Here is a 16,675-nt window from a genome sequence, read left to right on the forward strand (position 1 = left end):
AACAGTTGGAAATGGTTTTCGAATAACCTATAACAGCATAATGAATGTTTGTTTACAATAAGGGTTAGTTTCTCAATGCAAACTGAGCCGGCTACCTTATCAGTCAGCTGATAACCGGCGTGTCTGTTTCTAGTTGTTGACTGCTTGCTTCGATTTTCAATTTTTATTATATTGTTTATTGTACACTCCGACCTGCTGAAAAATCTGCTCATTATTCCCCTATATTTGTTTTGCTTGATTTCTAGTTTTTATTTGTAAAATTATTTATTTATTCTATATGGCACACCTGAGCACATTTTCTTCATTTGTAGATTCGTTTTTCTGACCAGTTGTTGGTCATTAACTGGTCATGTGACTTTTTCTTCCCCAAACCTAGCTTCTCAATAATTTCTGAGAAGAAGGAAGAAAGAGAGAGATTAACTGAGCATTCCAATGGAGAGTCGTTTGTAACTCCTATTTGTTATTTTTTGTCATTTTAAATGTTTCATTGTTAAATTCATGTAAGAGTGCTAAATTCAATCAATGTAGAGTTCCCGTAACGTTAGAATTTAATTCGATTACCAAGTCTCAGTTAAAAAGGAGTTATTAATTATTGGTAAAATCGCGAGCCAAATAATGAAGCCTAATATGATGCCATGCAGCCTGACGAAAGATGCCAGCCATGCAATGAACAAATCTTCATGAGTTAGTGCGCGTATATTATGGGCCCATATGAATGTGATTTATAATATCATTATTTAAAAATCTCTTCGACTCAATTTTCCTTAGACAAACTGGAATATCGTTTGTAAAAATTCTGAGGTTACACTGTCCAAACTTGAGTTGGGCAACCCTTGGGTGAAAGCACTACATGCGCTCATCCTTAATAAAATTTATAAACTTGAAAGAACTCTTCAAAATTCAAATTATATTGTTTATGGGCTTAACCCTTCATTATCAAATTCATTTATTAATTATGATTGAACAAACAATATTCTTATATGATTCAGTGAATTTAAATAAATGCAACTTGTCATCACATGTTGTTCCTTAGTGACCCTGTGTTCGACCTTGCTTATAGCTTATTTAGTTGCTAATATCATATTCATTTCAGAGGTCAATAGTAACCCATCATCGAGTTACTTGATCCTGAGGAAATATAGTACAATTATTAATCCTTTGATTAATTGTCAGGAAAATAATCTAGTATACTCTAGACATTTTTTCCTATTTCGTGTGACAAGGGTACTTCCCAAAACAGGAGTTAACCCTCAGATAAGTGTCGTCACCGACAGGAGACTGGTATAACCATCACAATATATATAAATATAAATATATATAATATATATATAATATATATATATATAATATATATAATATATATATATATCTATATATATATATATATATATATATATATATATCATGTGGAGCGGTATTTGAAGGCTTCACACATGTAGAGTGAATCTTGTACTGAGTCAATGGTGTAGCGGCTATAAATTTTGCAATGGCGTGTGTGGACGCTGAGTGTACACCTGACTGATTGATTCACTACAAGATTCAATACAATTGTCGGAATCGCGGGAGGCCTAAACGCTCGCTCACCCTTACCCTTGATTCTTCTAATGACAAATTGTATAGTGATGAAATTTTTATAAGCAGTGTAGCGATCGCTAAACACTGAAGACGGATACCTTAAAATTATTACCTGTGAAGAATGAGCATACAAAATCATACAGGTCGAGCAAAAATCCCGATGTAGATAATTTACGGGACTGCGTCTCTAATAAGTTCTGAAGGATTAAAATACGGTATTTGAACCAAATATCGTTCAGAATATACTTCGAGAACAGAGTCTTGTCGGGTTTTAAGCTCTATTGTAGGAATTTATATGATCTCTGGCTGCATCTGCTGTACAATTGATGTGTTCGCTCCAAAGTCGAGGTAGGTAACAGATAAAAGCTGATATGAGCAGGTAAGGACAAAGAATAATATCTCGATCTGACCCCACTCGCTACATCCACTTAGACCTGTTCCAATATCCAGCTTAATTCAATTATTCCAATGATCGCATTCGATCGGTTCTTGATGATATAGAACGTATCAGACACAATAATTGACAGGCTTAAGAAATAATCGAACTCAGAAAGCGAATTAACAAAACTGAAATATATTATAATAAAATATGTAATCATACAGTGCAGGTTCAGAATTTGATTTACAGGTTGCAATTTAGCATTAACAGAATAGTTAAAAATTTTCTTGTGCTTACATGATACCATGCGTGATTCAACAGAATTTTACAATTGATAAAACTGAACAATTTTGAAAAAATAGTGAAAAAATGAATTATAAAATATTTTTAAAAATGCTTGGGGTCGTGGTTCTGGCAGCGGAGGATAGCTAATCAACTACAAGTTGTTATAAATTCAATAGAAATAAATTCTAGGCTCTTAATAACTAAAAGCGCTTGTCGGCGTGGCCAATAATTTAACGAAGAAAAATTTATGTTTTTCTGCACTGAAATATTTTTCGAAGCGTAGATTGGGGCCCCTTTTAAAACTTATAACTCACGTGAATTTCCTTGGCGGTCGTGGTTTTCTTCTTTAGATCAAAAATCGTTTGATCGGCAGCAATCCAGGCTTCGGTTTCAGCACGTGTGGAATTTTAATTTAAATATCTCCTTCACCGAATTAATTAGGGATAATTTACTTTAAACTTTTAATTTATCGATTGATGGAAATAAATTTACAAATAACAAACAGATTGGCCTAAAATATCGGCTCACAAATAGAACATATAAAAATCGAACAAGAAATTTTCACAAATAGGTCTTGGTAACTATAAAAAGAGATCTGAACGGTGAGGATTTCAAAAGGGAAGTGCTGTCTTTTTTCTCTAAGCTTCTTGGCTAGACCTTTCTTCTCAGAATCTCGATGTAATAAATTTGCATAAAAATTTGCCATTGGTAGAACGCTTGTGACGTAGACATGACGTCAGTGGCAAGCAGTAGAATATAATTCTTTTAATTACAATAATAATTCAATTTATGTAATTCTTAAAACTGCTCAATCTTCTAGACATAGTTTCTCTCATACAATGTACATGTGCTAGCGTAAATGATAAGGCAGGGTTGTTGTCTGATAATAGATTAACATGTGTTGCTTTCAAACGATCACCTTTTTGGTGCTATTTCTATGCACTATGATTGGCTTAGGCTTGCCAAAGAGATTTAATTACCATGTGGTTCAGTTGAATTAAATTATTAATAAATTAATATTCTTATACAATTTTTATTAGGTTTGAGACTGTTATAATTAATTTCTGCCGTTTTATCAATAATATAAGTTCATGCTATGACCTATTTAGTTACAATAAGACCTGACATATAATATAATTTCTTAAATAATAAATAATTTCAACGATAATACATACATTTTATTTTTTATTTGAAATTCTTGGTCCTTTATTGATAGTTTTATAATTTTTAGAGATGGTATTATATCTTACGTGAAGCCAGCATGACATTTGACAATACTTTGAATCAGTCAGCTGCGTTCGAACTGTTTTAAAAATCTGATCGATAGTAAACAAAGTGTAACCTCAAATTCAATGAGCAATTCATAAACAATTTGTGCTTTATTTGCAAAATAATTATAATTTTAGTGAATAATTTTCTAGAAAATATTCAGTACAGAACGGTACTCTTATCTAATATACAGTTACTGATAAGTGAGTGTTATCGCTCGGTCGCTAACTATTCCTTTAGCAAATTCTTTCATTTTAAAAGGTAATCACAATTTTCTCTCTTCTCATGAGATCTATTTGAAAGATTCATCACACAAAAGCCCCAGGATATTTTAAATAGGTAATTGGGAGACGAGTCGAAACAATGACTATTTGAAAAATCCGATATTGTGATGAATACACCATTTCATCTCCTTACTTCTACGAAAACTCAACACTTAACACTAAAAACAATATATCGTGCACTTTTGGCTACGAGAAAATAAATAATTGATTGTTCCTTCCATTGGATACAATCGAAATACAATAATTAATGAGGTCTCTTTGGATCCTTCATTAAAACAACTCCACAACTTCCATTCACGGGTGGCTTATGCGCAGACCCATAACTATAACAAATATACAAATTTCACATATTATCCTCTCAGGATTCAAACAGTATTTGTAACAAATATAGATTTTCATCATTTTTCATGGTTATTACAAGTTTCGACTCTTTATTCTGGCTTTTACATAAATTGGGTGAGAGTGTGATTTTACTTCGGTGACTTGACAATCGTCTACCGTTTGACTCGAGCAATTCCTTATTTGCGCTTAGTACGTTGTGTACAAACAGGGTTACACTTGAAATGGCTTTCTTGATTTTTATCAATGCTGGTTACAAATATTAAGTCTTCAAGATTATATTTATCAATTTGAATTTCAATTCATGATCTTTTGATGCAACAATAATAAATTCCACGTTTGAAGGTAAGAATTTCATTTTCTTTTGAGCTTTTTAGCAATACATTCATATAACACAGAACATGCGCATTTCGTGCAAATTAACATAAATATATATTTTTGGTTGCGTTTTTTACTTATAATTCCACATTAAATAATAGGTTACATTAATTAACAACGATATTGCTTTGATTCCTATGCATTGACTCTATGATTTCGCACACATTGGTTGGTGGGACGAAGAAAATTATCGAACAGGCTTTGGTTCTGAATAGATTTTTCTATCGATTCTGTATTTCAAGGTTAGATTTACACATTTTTTCAAATAAACTTTGTTTATTTTCTTTCCTCCTATTCACTACTAATTCATGTTATTTCTAATTTATAATTATTTTCCGTGGATAATATAATTCTTGTTTCTATTTTTCAGTTGTGCAGATGATACCAGGCGATTGTTTCGGTGATGACTCTGACACGAGGTGGATGGCTTGATCAGGTTGGTAAATTCTTAAAGTTGTTTTCAGTTTTATTTTCTTGACTTAAAGTTGATTTCAATTCTTCCCTTTGAAGTGCATTGTTGTTTATTAGATGAGTTGAAGTTGTTTATTGATTAGGCTCTTCGGTAGGGTTTTACATTGATTACGTTTTCCCACCAGTGATTATTGGCGTTCTCGGAATCTTGAATCTTGACGGTGTTGTGCTGTGAAACGTCGGTCACTCGATGCGGTCCTGTGTAAAGATGGAAGAATTTTTTAGTTAACTTGCCTAGGGCATCTGAAGATTTATGTGCTTTTACCAGTACTTCATCTCCGACTTCATATTTGAATTTCTTTGTAGCCTTGTCATGGTATTTTTTCCTTTGTTTTGCGGATTTGTCTAACCTATTGCGAACCAGTTGGTATAAGTTTGGGTTAGGTTTATCCGGATTTGGAAACTTGATTAGGCTCTGAATAAATGATTCGTTTCTTGTGCCAAATATAATTTCGTGGGGAGTGTACCCGGTACTGTCATTTACACAGTTATTAATGCAGTGTTCTAGGAACGGTATATATTTGACCCATTGTTGATGACGGTGACTGCTATATGCCCTCATAAATCTTGAAATTTCTTTCATTTTTCTTTCTACTGGGTTTGCGCTGGGAGTGTATGCTGAGACTCTTGATGTTTTAATGCCGGCTTGTTCTAAAATTTGTTTCCATTTGGCACTACAAAAATAGGTTGCGTTGTCTGACAGTATGCGTTGTGGTTTACCAACTTCATTGGTCCATCTTTCGGTGATGCATCTGGCTAATTTTTCACCAGTGATTTTACCAATAGGGAAGAACATTGTATATTTTGAGAACAAGCAGGTTAAGACAAAAATAAAGCGTTTTTGGTGTATAGACTGAGGTAGTGGCCCATAGATGTCAGCTGATATTAATTCAAGTGGTTGTGAGGGTAAGATAGGTATCATTTCTCCTGCTATGTGAAAACGATTATGCTTTGTTTTTTGACAGACGTCGCAGGCTCTTATTAACTGTGTAACCTTTTTGTTCAATCCTTTGAAGTAACAACACGTTTTCAGGGCATGTATTGTTTTCTTTATACCAAAGTGACCAATTCGTTCATGTGTTTCCAAAATTACGTCCTTTTCTAGGGTGTGTGGTATGACTAGATGCCAAAAATCGGAGTTTTTATTAGCCTTATAAAACAAATGGTCGTTGAAAACAGTGTAGCGTTGTAGATACCGGTGCTCTTCCACTGGAGGGTTGGATAATTTGCGAATGAGATCTGTGATTTTGTTGTCCATTGATTGTGCGCTTTTAAATTTTTCAGATGTGAGGAGTTTGGTGTGCAGGAGCGGCGATATATTGAAGGGTAACGGCACTGGTTGATCTTCGGCTACATAGCATTGGAATGTCGTCTCATTTGCATAGGTGTCACTTCCTTCTCTGGACAAGAAATCAGCAGTTTGATTTCGTTTACCTGGCAGGTGAGTGAGTTCTAGGTCAAATTCTTGCAATAACAGAAACCATCTGGACAGTCGGTTGTTGGTTAACTTGGCTGTTTTGAAGAAAGTCAGGGCCTTATGGTCTGTGTTAACAAAAATCTTTTGGCCCAGCAACAATGTTCTATATTTCTTGCATACTTCGACAATGCTTAGTAGTTCTTTTTCCGTGACTGTGTACTTCTTCTGGGCTGCATTCATAGTTTTGCTAAAAAATGCTATGACTCCTTTTTCTCCTTTCTCATCATATTGAAAAATTTCCGCACCTAAGGCGTAATCCGATGCATTAACATTTATATGAAAAGGTTGGTTGAGATTTGGATGGTTCAATATAACAGCTTTCAAAAAAGCATCCTTCAACTGGTTGAAAATTTCATCTTCCTTGAGCCCCCATGTCCATGGTTTAGAGGATGATAAAACATGACTCAGTTGTGCCGTATAATGAGACATCTGTTTGTTAAAGCGACGATAGAATTGTAGGAAACCAATAAAACGTTGAAGCTGTTTACGACTTGATGGAGATGGAAAGTTTTTTATAGCTGCTAATTTGTCAATGTCCTGCATGATGCCTTTATCAGTTATGATGTGCCCGAGGTATTTGACTTTCTTGGCAAAAAATTCACATTTTGATAATTTTAACTTCATACCACATTTTATCAGTCTACCGAATACTACATCAAGGTGTTGAATATGCTCTGCCACACTCTGTGATGAAATAATTTCATCATCAACGTAAAGAGCACAAAAATCTGAAATGTCTTCACCAATTGATTGTCTTAGGCAGCGTATAAATATAGCCATTGCGTTTCTGATCCAAAGGCAAGTCGGGTGAACCTGAGATTTCGGCCGTTGAAGAGGAAGGACAGGTAATCTCGAGATTCTTCTGCCACTTGTACCTGCCAGTATCCGGCGCTGAGGTCGACGGTGGAGTATATGGTCTTGCCATGGAACGTCTGCAACACCTGATCGATCTGGGCGGGAGCTTCACGGTCGTCGTCGAGAATCATGTTCAGCTGGCGGGCGTCGAGACAGAGTCGGGTGGAGCCGTCCTTCTTCGAAACACAGGTAATAGGCAAACTATAATGCGATGTGGATGGTTCGATAATGCCTAGTCTTTCCATCCTATCTATTTCGGCAGCTGCTGCTTGACGGTGCGCAAAAGGGATGGGATAAGATTTTCTATAATACGACTCATGCGGTTTGACTTCTAATTTGCATTGAAAATGATTTGCCAATCCCGGCTGTTCTGAAAATACTGCACGATTTTTTATGAACATTTCTTTCATGGATTGCTTGATTGGGAGCCCCCATTCAGAATTGTTATCAATCTCATTCAGTAACTTTTCCATCAGAATGTCAGTATCATCTGGTGTTTCATTTTCCAAGCTGTAGTCGTATACTGAATCATGACTCATCATTTCACTCTCTTCACCTTCTCTGTATTGCACCTTGTATTCTCTTTCAGGAATGTAGTCTTCAACCATGTGATATCTCACTACTCTTACATCTCCCGCATTGGCCTTTAATACTATCTGAGTATTGATACTAGTCCGGTTGCTATTGTCGATTAATTGCAATTCGAGATTTTTGAAATTTATGTTTGAGTTATAATGGGCTAAGAAATCAGCACCAATAATAATGTGTGGTCCATTTGCAGGCAATACCAGGAAGGAGTATGGGAAGCACTTTCCTTCGACTTGGATCTCCAGGAGGCATTGTTTAGATATTCGGAGGCGACGTCCTGGTGTGACACCTGATAGGTAGGTTGAGGTTAATGGTAATGTGGCTATTTCTGTTATGTTTTTCAGGCGGGAATAAGAGTCATTCTGGATTAGGCTGACTTGTGATCCAGTATCTATGAGAGCTTTGAATTGTAGGCTGGCTATCCGTATAGTGATGTAGGTTTGAAAATGTTCGTGTATTTCTTGAATGCTGGAGTTTTCTTCTTCTAGCAAGGTTTCTCTGATGTTATTATATAGGTGGTAAGGCATGTAGGTTCCTTTCCTGTATCTGGAGCAGTGAGGTTGTCTAGATTTTCCATTTTATTCGTTTTTGCAGGTTGGGTGGGCTTAAACCGTATAGATCGGCAACGGCAGTAGACTCCTCTGAGTTTCGGTTTCTTGCCTTGGACTATTTCGACTGGCGGGGTAATGGATCAGTATTTTCAATTGGCGGTTGTTCTTCTGCTAATGGGTTATCATTTCTCTCCGTGTGTAGCCAGGTGATGGGCGACTGTGGCGGGCGATTTCCATATAGTCAGATTTTCTGCGGCGTTGATGACCCTTGTGTTTTCTCGGCTATATCCGATTTTCTTCCCTGATTTTCGTTGGGCGTCGTTTGATGCTGATTTGCGCTCGCATTTCCCATCCGGTTATAGTTGTTGTTCCTGCTATGTGCGGCGTTGTTGGAGTACGGGTTACGGTGTTGGTTTATACGGTCTCGTCCGTCATGGTAGTACGTGTTTCTCCTGTTTGTATCAGACTGCTGGTTGTGGTTCTGGAAATTCCTCCTACTTTCTGGTTGGTTTTCTTTATTTAATTGCTGTTGAAAATTCGTGTTGCGGTCCTGGTTATTGGCAGAATTAAAGGGACGACGGGCGTTAGAAAAGGGGGAAGTATTTTGTTGGGGTTGACGATCTTGATGCGGATGCTCTTGTCGCACAGTGAAGTTGTAATCTTCGCGATGTACTGCTTGGATTTCATGGAGATGATTTTCCAGTTCTTTGATGGTTTTAACATGACTAGTCGCTAGTGCCATCTGTACGGGGTAAGGCAGCTTCCGGATAATGATCTGAGTGAGTGCTAACTCGGCAAAAGGTGTATCCAGTTGTGAATTTTGGTATCTGAGGTTTGATACGAAGGCGGTGCATGTCTGGCCATTTCGAGGTGAATATTTGCAAGATACGATGTCAGATAGTATAACTCGCTGTCGATCTTGTCCCCAATATTGTTCCAGGAAGGCATCTATGAATTCGGATAAGCTATTAAATTCGGCGGCGCGTCCGTGAAGGAAAAGTAATGGTTCTCCGGACAACAGTGTGAATAATTTGAATTTCCATATAGGCCAGGGTGTGGGGGTAAGCTCTTGAACAGATCTCAGTTGTTCGACGAAGGGTTTTGGGGGCATAGACGCTGAGGTGTCATCAAAATGTCCTAGGTTTTGAAAAATTGTGGTGGTGTTGTACGACTCTGAGGGCGATGACAGTTCTAGGTTGGCTCGAGAGTGACTTATGCGGGTTTCCATCTGAGTGATTCGGGTATCCGTCTGCTCAAATCTTTTTCGGACCTCGGCATCAACACTCTTCCTTTGCTCGGCGGCAGTATCACATCGTCTATGCAGGTCGCTGTATTGTATAGCCAAGCTGTCCACCTGAGAGCTGATAGTAGTCTGCTTTTCACTCAGGGTGCTAACATGGCTCTTCAAATTTGTTATATTGGTCGTAACCGGTTCAAGTTGCCCTTCGACTCGCCGTATAATGTCCTCGTGTTCATTTTGACATGTAGAGATATGTTCATTGAGCTTGGCCTGCACGCTCTGAGTTATCTGCTCTCCTGCTTTGGTGCAATGCTGTTTGGCTTGCTCAACTACTTTCTCTTTCAGAGTATCCATCTCCACGCGTATGTGTTCTTTTAAGGTGACCTCGACGTTGACTACCTTCGTATGCATATCTTGTGATATCTGATCCAATCGGTTATTTGTTTCTACAATGGATTTATCTAGACGCTCAGTTAATTTTTTGATGGTTTTATCTGTGTCACGGAATGCTCCATCCATCCGCTGACTCAATTTCTCCAAACCCTGTTCATTTACCTTCTTTGCTTCTTGAACTTCCTTTTTAATTCTTCCTTTGTTTGTTTGTTGTCTTCTTTCAATTCTTCCTTTGTTTGGTCGCTTTTTTCATTTAAGTTGTTTATTGCTTCCTTTGTTTGTTTACTGTCTTTCTTTATTTCTTGAATTTCCTTCTTTAATTCTTCCTTTGCTTGGTCGCTTTTTTCATTTAAGTTGTTTATTGCTTCCAGGATGGTGTTCCAATCTATTGCGGGAGCGGGTGTATGGCGAACGGTTACCTTCTGGTTTTTTATCCGAGCAACGGTACGAGAAATGGGAGTTCCTGTCTCGAGGGCGTCGTCGTCCGTATGCTCTCCCGATGTTTCGTTCTCCGGCTCTTGGGCTGCCGACGGATCTTCCACTAGGATGGAGCTCTCCTCCACCTGTGTCGAAGATAAATCATCCAGTACATTGGGATGGAAATCGACGGATGCGGTGGCAGATGCGGATGGCGGCGAACAGTCGGGTGAGATGTCCTCGGTGTCTGACAGACTTGGGTTGACCTGGTCGTTTCCTGCCATGGTTTGCGAGAAAATAATGCGACGAAAGTGTGCAGTGAATAAAAAACGTGAAAGTGTTGATGTGATATACAAAATAATTAATAAGAAATCCAATAGAAATTGCTATAGCTTCGTAGTGAGTGAAATACAGAAAAAGTGGTTTAGCAATGTGTTCAGTGATAAAATGAGTCAAGTTAGCAATATCGTTAACATAAAAATGACAAGAACATACAGGATACACAGTGAACACTTATGCGGTAATACAGGTACGCCTCTTATAATTTATTATTACTATTATTATAAATATTTCACTTTTATAATTTCTTGCCGCAATTCTATATATAGGCTAGTGTTCTTTGCAAAATTTTATATAAAAGCAGTGATGCTCTGCTTGAATTCCACAATATATCCGTGATTTAATTTTACTTCCCTCTTTATGTTTTAAAAAAATTTTTTAAAAATATAAATAACTTCAATCCTCTTTTCTGTAAATTTTTATAAATTGTTTCAATATAGACCTAATATTCTTCAAATAATATGACCTTTCTTATGGTATTTCTTATACCTATGACTTATAGTATGACCAATTTTCGAATAACACAATAATAAAATTCTGAGTTCGATTTTTCCTCTAAAAATTCATCAATCGATAAATTTCTTTTCTGTTCAAAAATTGGGTATGGCACGTTTTGCTGTTTTGTATAACAGTGAACAGTTAATACTAATTCAAAGAAATTCACAACCATGAATTTTTCAAAAATTTTCCCGTTGTCAGCGCTATAGTATACTGAGCAACTAAATAATCCTCGTAGTCGATTATCCACCTCTTCAATGCCTATCACTGTTGGGCGCCAAATCATGTGGAGCGGTATTTGAAGGCTTCACACATGTAGAGTGAATCTTGTACTGAGTCAATGGTGTAGCGGCTATAAATTTTGCAATGGCGTGTGTGGACGCTGAGTGTACACCTGACTGATTGATTCACTACAAGATTCAATACAATTGTCGGAATCGCGGGAGGCCTAAACGCTCGCTCACCCTTGATTCTTCTAATGACAAATTGTATAGTGATGAAATTTTTATAAGCAGTGTAGCGATCGCTAAACACTGAAGACGGATACCTTAAAATTATTACCTGTGAAGAATGAGCATATAAAATCATACAGGTCGAGCAAAAATCCCGATGTAGATAATTTACGGGACTGCGTCTCTAATAAGTTCTGAAGGATTAAAATACGGTATTTGGACCAAATATCGTTCAGAATATACTTCGAGAACAGAGTCTTGTCGGGTTTTAAGCTCTATTGTAGGAATTTATATGATCTCTGGCTGCATCTGCTGTACAATTGATGTGTTCGCTCCAAAGTCGAGGTAGGTAACAGATAAAAGCTGATATATGAGCAGGTAAGGACAAAGAATAAATATCTCGATCTGACCCCACTCGCTACATCCACTTAGACCTGTTCCAATATCCAGCTTAATTCAATTATTCCAATGATCGCATTCGATCGGTTCTTGATGATATAGAACATATCAGACACAATAATTGACAGGCTTAAGAAATAATCGAACTCAGAAAGCGAATTAACAAAACTGAAATATATTATAATAAAATATGTAATCATACAGTGCAGGTTCAGAATTTGATTTACAGGTTGATAATAATTTAGCATTAACAGAATAGTTAAAAATTTTCTTGTGCTTGCATGATACCATGCGTGATTCAACAGAATTTTACAATTGATAAAACTGAACAATTTTGAAAAAATAGTGAAAAAATGAATTATAAAATATTTTTAAAAATGCTCGGGGTCGTGGTTCTGGCAGCGGAGGATAGCTAATCAACTACAAGTTGTTATAAATTCAATAGAAATAAATTCTAGGCTCTTAATAACTAAAAGCGCTTGTCGGCGTGGCCAATAATTTAACGAAGAAAAATTTATGTTTTTCTGCACTGAAATATTTTTCGAAGCGTAGATTGGGGCCCCTTTTAAAACTTATAACTCACGTGAATTTCCTTGGCGGTCGTGGTTTTCTTCTTTAGATCAAAAATCGTTTGATCGGCAGCAATCCAGGCTTCGGTTTCAGCACGTGTGGAATTTTAATTTAAATATCTCCTTCACCGAATTAATTAGGGATAATTTACTTTAAACTTTTAATTTATCGATTGATGGAAATAAATTTACAAATAACAAACAGATTGGCCTAAAATATCGGCTCACAAATAGAACATATAAAAATCGAACAAGAAATTTTCACAAATAGGTCTTGGTAACTATAAAAAGAGATCTGAACGGTGAGGATTTCAAAAGGGAAGTGCTGTCAGTAGAATATAATTCTTTTAATTACAATAATAATTCAATTTATGTAATTCTTAAAACTGCTTAATCTTCTAGACATAGTTTCTCTCATACAATGTACATGTGCTAGCATAAATGATAAGGCAGGGTTGTTGTCTGATAATAGATTAACATGTGTTGCTTTCAAACGATCACCTTTTTGGTGCTATTTCTATGCACTATGATTGGCTTAGGCTTGCCAAAGAGATTTAATTACCATGTGGTTCAGTTGAATTAAATTATTAATAAATTAATATTCTTATACAATTTTTATTAGGTTTGAGACTGTTATAATTAATTTCTGCCGTTTTATCAATAATATAAGTTCATGCTATGACCTATTTAGTTACAATAAGACCTGACATATAATATAATTTCTTAAATAATAAATAATTTCAACGATAATACATACATTTTATTTTTTTATTTGAAATTCTTGGTCCTTTATTGATAGTTTTATAATTTTTAGAGATGGTATTATATCTTACGTGAAGCCAGCATGACATTTGACAATACTTTGAATCAGTCAGCTGCGTTCGAACTGTTTTAAAAACATCTGATCGATAGTAAACAAAGTGTAACCTCAAATTCAATGAGCAATTCATAAACAATTTGTGCTTTATTTGCAAAATAATTATAATTCTAGTGAATAATTTTCTAGAAAATATTCAGTACAGAACGGTACTCTTATCTAATATACAGTTACTGATAAGTAAGTTTTATCGCTCGGTCGCTAACTATTCCTTTAGCAAATTCTTTCATTTTAAAAGGTAATCACAATTTTTCTCTCTTCTCATGAGATCTATTTGAAAGATTCATCACAATATATATATATAAACAGGATACACACAACACGGATAGATTAAAAACACTTAAAAACTTACATTTAAACAAGAATTTTGGGGGCTTGGTCCCCTTTGTCAATCAACCAGGAAGTGAAGTGGTGCAGATTTGAACATTCTAAAGGTCGTGACCACAGAGACGCAGTGGAGATGTTGTGTAGACCATCAAGCACAGACGAACGGTGGCGCTTTGATTGAATGAGCATCCTTCTTCAGCATGGAGAATGCTCCATTGAAGGAGAATGCTCCTTCAATCAGTGCGCCTCCGTTCGTCTGTGCCCTATGGTCTGCACATCTCTACCGCATCTCTGTGGTCATGACCGTTGGAATGTTCAAATCTGCACCACTTCACTTCCTGGTTGATTGACAAAGGGGGCCCAGCCCCCAAAAATTCTCGTTTAAATGTAAGTTTTTAAATGTTTTTAAGCTATCCCTGTTGTGTGTATCCTGTTAATATTAATATTATAGAACTTTAAAGTGTTTTCCTATATATATATATATATATATATATATATATATTATATATATATATATATATATATATATATATATATTGTGACGATTCGTTTTAGTGGCTACTTCAAAAACTGGTTCTTTAAATAATAATATAAAAAATCAAGGCGAAGGCAGCAAACAATCTCGAAATGAAATAATTATCAACGTTACCCTCACTGATAACAGTAGTACCCCTGATGTAAGGAAGAAGGACGGAGATTTCAAATTTGAGTGGGTTATGGATAAGGAAAGGTGTAGATTATGAATTGATAGAAGAGAGGAGATTCAAATTAAAATTCCGAAATGAAGTAGAATGAAATTAGGAAATGGGATTATAGAATTGAATTGGAAATTTGAATTGGAAAAATTGAAAATTCATTCCAATGATATGTATATGAACATAATGTACATATTGTTACTGATAACAATATCAAATTGAATCAGTCTCTTCAAGTAAACCAATTGAATTCATATTACTTATTATATTATTTATTTTATTAATTATAAAATTGTTATATTAAAATTGCATTCATAGGTTAAGGGAATGTTATGGTAAATCTAACCTATCCTGGGTATTATATAATATAATGTGATAGCATGCCATTATTTTGAAATTATTCTTATCAAATCGCATTTATAGGTTAAGGGAATGTTATGGTAAACCTAACCTAACCTGCATATTATATAATATAATGTGATAGCATGCCATTATTTTTAAATTATTATTTTTCGTTATTGTGTAGAAAAGGAAAAAGGAATCTGTAATAATAAGCTAATCAAAATTATTATCATGATAAATGAGTTTATTCTTGGAAAACAAATTATAAAAAAGATATAATATGCTAATGTTCAGTAATAGCAAAAAAGTTACAAATACTCTTTGTATGTAAGTCTACATTGACAAACGGTATTATTTAGTTTAATTACATTTATTGTTTGGATTATTGACAAATAAATATTAAATAGAAGTGATCTTGCTAGATTTATTCCTCTTTGCACAAACAACCAATCAGAGGACGAAGAAAGGGATACCAAAATTTGAATTGTTGGGATGCAACACAGAATGTCGAGATCTCTGTTATTATAATTTTATTTATTATTATAATTCACCTACACAGTTGGAATTGAATTATATCCACCTTTTAATGTATTTATTCATATTGTAAGTCAGGGAATTGAATGTAAACAAAGGAACCATTTTTCATAAAAATATGACGTGTGCACTACGTCACTCAGCTACAACCAATAGCAATTGTCTTATGCAAATTAGAAACAGAGAGATTCGAAGAATTGTAAACTTAATTGGTGGAAGGAGACTTCTTCTCTAGCACTGACCTTGCCCTAGTCACACGTTCTGAGTAAACTTCCATTTTTGTTGAAAAATTTTATGTAATTGTTTATTTGTGAAATTAAATGTTAATTGTTAAGTTCCTTTTGTTTGTAAAATTAATAATTAACGTGGAATACCCGATTGATTCTACATGAATCACAGAGTAATATACCAGCAACACGTTCTATTTGGTGGCCAGAAAATCCAGCACCTGGCAGAAGAATAATTATTTGCGAATCAAGGAAAAAGGAAAACAGAGTAGCGTGAGTTGTTCTCCTAGTAAATATATTGAGGCCCCATCTACGATTCATGAGTGATATAAATTCTAGTGAAAATTAATGGTCATGACCATATCTTTCAGTTCGTTTCTTTTCTGAAAATCTTAATATCGTCTTTGACACGTTACCATTAGTATTGTGATAGACCTCATATGGTCAGTGAAACAAGTCGGGAAATTAATTGAGTGCGAAGTTGAGGTTGCTAATGTATCAGTGGATCAAGGCGGAATTAATAAAGATAATTCTGCTTACATTTTCTTTTACATTGGTCACTGTCAGTGGCTTAGCTCATAATTTCAAGACTAAATTAAACAGTGTATGCGGCATTTTGCAGGATTTAAGTCAATGTAACCCAACACTGATAAGATTAGATTCTGAACCTCTCTTCAGAAATTATATTTATTTAATAAAGTACTCATTATTAATTCTGATAGCGGTGAGAGACACAATCATACATGGATTTGTGATCCATATCTTTGTTCAGGTTGAATTAGATCTTAATCAGAACAACAACCAGGTAATGATTTTGAGATTGCGTTGTTTAAGCTCAGTACAATTGGAATACTCCAATCCCAAATCTGGGATAACCAACAAATTTCTCAACCAATTAAATATAGATTCTCAGGT

General features: G+C 35.4%; 2 protein-coding genes across 4 annotated transcripts in view; both read left to right on the forward strand.

Moving 5' to 3' along the window:
- Window positions 1-8,336, forward strand: part of LOC120349552 — a 36,533-nt gene extending 28,197 nt beyond the window's left edge. Inside the window, exons 2-4 of one of the 2 annotated variants that reach the window (XM_039419909.1) lie at window positions 6,265-6,421; window positions 7,256-7,501; window positions 8,094-8,336. In XM_039419909.1, the coding sequence (XP_039275843.1) occupies window positions 6,346-6,421; window positions 7,256-7,501; window positions 8,094-8,200 (429 nt within the window). In that variant the 5' untranslated portion in view covers window positions 6,265-6,345 and the 3' untranslated portion in view covers window positions 8,201-8,336. Of the gene's footprint in view, window positions 1-6,264; window positions 6,422-7,255; window positions 7,502-8,093 lie in introns of those variants that run through there. The other variant, XM_039419908.1, reaches the window with a different exon arrangement.
- The window catches only part of LOC111054806, a 724,817-nt gene that overhangs the window by 491,930 nt on the left and 216,212 nt on the right, over window positions 1-16,675 (forward strand). The gene's annotated exons all lie outside the window — the stretch shown is intronic.

The sequence above is a fragment of the Nilaparvata lugens genome, chromosome 2 (genome assembly GCF_014356525.2).
Source record: "Nilaparvata lugens isolate BPH chromosome 2, ASM1435652v1, whole genome shotgun sequence".
NCBI lineage: Eukaryota > Metazoa > Arthropoda > Insecta > Hemiptera > Delphacidae > Nilaparvata > Nilaparvata lugens.